Source organism: Bidens hawaiensis, unplaced genomic scaffold (assembly GCF_021521415.1).
Source record: "Bidens hawaiensis isolate Kalapana, Puna unplaced genomic scaffold, B.hawaiensis_p1.1 tig00026143_1, whole genome shotgun sequence".
In the NCBI taxonomy this organism is placed as follows: Eukaryota; Viridiplantae; Streptophyta; class Magnoliopsida; order Asterales; family Asteraceae; genus Bidens; species Bidens hawaiensis.
Window position 1 is genome coordinate 18457 of NW_027494201.1, and position 4764 is coordinate 23220.

A 4764-nucleotide genomic window follows, 5' to 3' on the forward strand; every position below is an offset into this window, starting at 1 on the left:
ACACTCACTTTCTGGCACTATGAGAAGCTATCTCGTAAAAAATGTTAGCTAAAGTGTTTATTAGCGAGATTGTGGCATTTAACAACTTTTAAAAACCGATTTTGACCATAGTTATTTATAACTATTTTTGTGTTCCCTTTTTTAGTATCCTATCATTTTAACTATTCAATGATTTGTATATTTAAACAGGTTGTCATTCACACCATTTGCACATATTTTTTCCTGCTTATTGCATGTTGTATTTTTTCAGTAAACAAGATAAGAAATTCTTATATGTCATGTTAATTTGTTTATGTGTTTACCGATTTGCTAATTGATGAAACACTAAACATGAAGTTTTGCAAATACTTTGTTTATAACATATTTTATTTTCAAGTAATGTTCTATAATGAAGATTAAACAAACTGGAGTTTTAAATAACATAAAACAATTCTTGATGTTGCCCTGTTTAACGGATGTAATTTGAATGTTTTTTCGTAATGTATTTATAATTTAACCATCTTAAGTTTATTTAAAAGTGAATATGTGTTGTGTGATAGTTTATGGATTGCATTCTATTTTATCTTTATTTTTTTAATCTTATTTATTGGTAATAAAGTACTTATATTGATTGTCTAATTGTACCAATTGATAATATGTCAAATAGCCCACCGTGATACCTATTATTATTTTAAATCTCTCTCTCTGTGCGTAATATTATAGTTAATGTTACATAGTTTACAATAGAATCACTATTTGATATAAATAACTCATGATGTTTTTTGAAGTTTGCAATGAATTAGAAAGACATTTTTTAGTATACATGTTTTTTTTTTTTTTGTTGTTGTTGTTGTTGTTGTTGTTGTGTTTGAAGTTACATAGTTAACCATATATCAAGTATACATGGTGTTTTTATAATTAGTTGTTTGTTAAAGATGTCTACATCCTCAAAGAAGCGAAATCTGAAAGGGTTTAAATCTTCTTATAATAACTGCAATTCAAATGGTATGTATTTTAATTTCATAATATCACTCTATTTTAATTGTGGGTTTTTAATGAATAATATTATTATGTATATATTTAATAACACAATATGTTTTTACATGTAGTTCAGGATCAAACATTTCCATTGTCTGATATTTCAAAGAATGCAAGCTTCATGATTTATCAAGCTACACCAAGCTACACCAAGTATGCCTTATAATGGGTATTTATATAACTACATCCCATATCCTGTTGTTGGTAATACTATCACAAGTATGTATTTTCTTTATTCATTGCATTGTGAAATCATTTAAATTTGTTACTTTAACATTCACAATTGTAATACAGGTTATTTTAATACAGTCAGTGGTACTTATCAATATAATATGCATGGTCTTTCTCATATTCCAAATTCAAATACGCATTCAATGTATTCTTCTTTCAAACCTTGTGTTCCGAGTATGTTCATTTCACAATTTTACATTTGTTGTTACAGTTGAATTTCTAATATGTGAACTATAACAGTAAATCGATCTTCAACACATTGCAAAATATTCATGGACCAAACGATGTCGCACGGTCACAATCTGATAAAGAGAATGTATCTCCATCTATAGTACCAAGTATCAAATCTACCATCATAATTAACACCGCTAAATATCTAGAAACTTTTATAGTTAGGAGATAACATAGTTATAGAATATTATTCAATATGTTTGTATTTAAAAGCCTAATTTTCCTTTAATATTATACAGTTTTTACTTATATATTTTATAAATTTTCAGGTCTTAGACTTTATGTATGTTGAACTATTCCTTATAGATTGCGTTATATTTTCTCAAGTAATTAGTTTTTATGTTAAGAAAAAAGTTTAAAATTTTTTTGTAATATTTTTATGTCTTGAATATTGAATTTAGTAACTATTAGACAACGGGTTTTAACTCATAAAGACATGTTAACTTTTAAATTTATCTCTGTGTTAGTTGTATGTTTTTGTATTTGTGTTTTTTGTGCTCATGGTATAACTTATAAAGACGTTCTGACTTTTAATTTATCTGTATTATTATTTGTATGTTTTTGTATTTGAATTAAAATAACTATGTAATGTGTTATAGTTCAAGTAAAATTATTTTTTATATATATAAATATGACATTTGTGTTTCCTTAATCTTATGATACCTACATATATATATATATGACGTTCAAAATATTTTTCTATACACAGGGGTCAGTTTCCTATTATCTCCTACAGCTAAACATGACAGCTCAAAAACCCCACCTTAGTTTACTTGAGATTTGATAATTATCTGCTCATAAAATCATTAATTATCATAGTGGTATTTAATTTCGATAAACTAGTGTAGCTACATATTTCACCTTCATTTTTACATTACCGGCTTTTGATATTCTTTTTGTGTTTTAATTTTATTGTTCGAATATCCGACGGGTGTGCCCGAAACCTACCCACCCAATAGGTAATTACCTGACAAATACCTAACGAGGTTTGAATTTAGTAATCAGGTCTGGATTTTGGAATACCTAAGCCTATTTCCAACACGAACCATTACCATCCCTAATTGGTCATTACCATCTTCAGAAGAAAGAACCGTAAAAGAAGTAAAGAACTGAAAATGACAATAAATGAAGAAAGATCAATATATCTATCTAAAATGGATTGTTATAATAGGAGAAATTTAGTGTACAATCAGAACAAACAACAAAGTTTAGATTATTCGATATATCTTAGATCTTTATTACAAGTTAACACAGTTTTTGGTCGTTGTAACCGCACCATCCACAACAAGGTTATGACCGCTCACGTATCTAGACTCGTCACTAGCAAGATAAAGAGCTGCTTCCGCTATGTCCTTAACGCTTAAGCTAGTGCTCTTCAAGTTTCCCAAGCCACTCACAAACTTCTCCATTTTTTCGATTTCTTTCTCGTTTGGTGTTCTAAAACTTAAATCTTCATCTTCATCTTCATCTTCGTTTCTCCAGGCATTCACGAGCATAGATGTTGGTACCCCGAATGGCGAAATACAGTTGACTCTAATCCCATATTTTCCCAGTTCACAAGCAGCATTCTTTGTGAGCCCGACGATTGCGTGCTTTGAGGCAGTATACGCGTGTGGGCCCATTCCACCCATGACACTTGCAACACTGGCAGTTGAAATGATGCATCCGGTCTTGTTAGGAATCATAACCCTAGAGGCGTGTTTTATCCCTAGGGCAACTCCTCTCACATTCACACTCATTACTTTATCGAACTCATCAACATTGAAATTAACAATGCTTTTGTGTTTGGACTGGTTTCCAAGCACGCCAGCATTGTTGAACATGATATCGACTCGACCATAACGAGATATGGTCAAGTCGATTAGGCTTTGAACTTGGGTTTCCAAGCTAACGTCACAATGAACAAATGTTACAAAAGGAGACAATGAACTAGCAAGTATAAGTCCGGCTTCGTCGTTGATATCGGCTATGACTACTTTAGCACCATGTTTGGCAAACAACCTCACGGTGGCTGAACCAATCCCTCCTGCACCACCAGTGACAATTGCAATCTTTCCTTCCAACCTATAAACAAGTCACATGTGTGATGCACGTAAAAATTAAATTAAATTAATCCAAAAGTCATTGGTTAGGGCATATTATTGATTTCAATTATTGTGTGAAGCACATAAAAATAATAATTATTCCAAAGTTTAAGGATCTATAAAGATTTTATTAGACCACTTCCATCGGGAGGAGGGCACGCGTCTTAACATCAACATTGTCCGTGTGATTGGCCATCTCTCTCCTGTTCTCTACACACGCGTCTTTAAGGGCTTCAAAGACTTTATGCGATAGAGATGTGTAAAAAAAACAAGAGTGAAATGCCATATGCATCAATTTTTGTACCCAATCCTAACTTTGAATGGTTAAGGAGGGGCACGTGTCTTAACGTTAACATTGCACATGTGACCGGCCATCTCTCTCCTGTTCTCTACACGAGCCCAAAGACTTTATGTGATAGAGATGTTTTAAAAAAACGAGAGTGACAATTCATATGCATCAATTCTTTGTACCCAATCCAAATTTTACATGGTTAAAGAGGGACACACGTCTTAACGTCAGTATTGCCCGTGTGAATGGTCATCTCTCTCCTCTTCTCTACACCCGCCTCTAAGGGCTTCAAAGATTTTAATTATGTGATAGAGATGTTTAAAAAAAACTAGAGTGGAAATTCATATGCATCAATTTTTTGTACCCAATCCAAATTTTGAATTGTTAAGGACGGTACCTTCTATAGAATATAGGATTGATTTCTGTTTCTTGAGCATGGATCCCTTGGAAGGATTTTTCAGGCATAACTTCAGCAGACATTGTGACAACCACACCAGAGAACACCTATTAAAAAACTCGATATATATAGTGAGTGAGTATATGTGTGTGAGAGAGATAAATAAAGAGGAAGATAGAAGAGTTATGTGAGAAGAAACAAGGAAGAAATTTATAGAGATGGGGTGGGGTTTGGTTATTGGCATGTTGCCAAAAGTCTGCTTCACATAGGAAAGAAACCTCACCCAAACATGACAAGTTGCGTTTGTTTTTTTATGCAGGGCAAAGTTTTATTATTAACAATGGGACTAACTTTGCATTAAATATGGGTTTAGAAGACGGATTATTGTGATTGGTACAAAATATTAGTTAATAACTTATGTTTAAGTTTCTAGACTGATTTGTATAGCTAATTTTTTATAACGACTAACAAAGTCCGACCAACATATACACACCCATTTGCAAAAGGTCACCCAC

The 4764-nt window shown here is 32.1% G+C and overlaps 1 protein-coding gene across 1 annotated transcript; it reads right to left on the bottom strand.

The window, feature by feature from the left end:
• Positions 1-2665: 2665 nt before the first annotated feature.
• Positions 2666-4420, bottom strand: LOC143572865 (short-chain dehydrogenase reductase 2a-like). Its single transcript, XM_077057908.1, has 2 exons — positions 4250-4420; positions 2666-3543 (listed from the first exon to the last, which is right to left on the bottom strand). Exons 1-2 carry the CDS (start codon positions 4330-4332, stop codon positions 2718-2720), a joined length of 909 nt encoding a protein of 302 aa, XP_076914023.1. The 5' UTR covers positions 4333-4420; the 3' UTR covers positions 2666-2717.
• Between the last annotated feature and the right edge of the window lie 344 nt (positions 4421-4764).

What these genes read in the sequence shown, in the direction of transcription:
- LOC143572865 (XM_077057908.1), bottom strand. Translation starts at nt 4,332, where the DNA reads ATGTCTGCTGAAGTTATGCCTGAAAAATCCTTCCAAGGGATCCATGCT. An exon ending in AATCCTATATTCTATAGAAG is followed by an intron (nt 3,544 to 4,249) that starts GTACCGTCCTTA and finishes ACTTGTTTATAG; the next exon opens with GTTGGAAGGAAAGATTGCAA.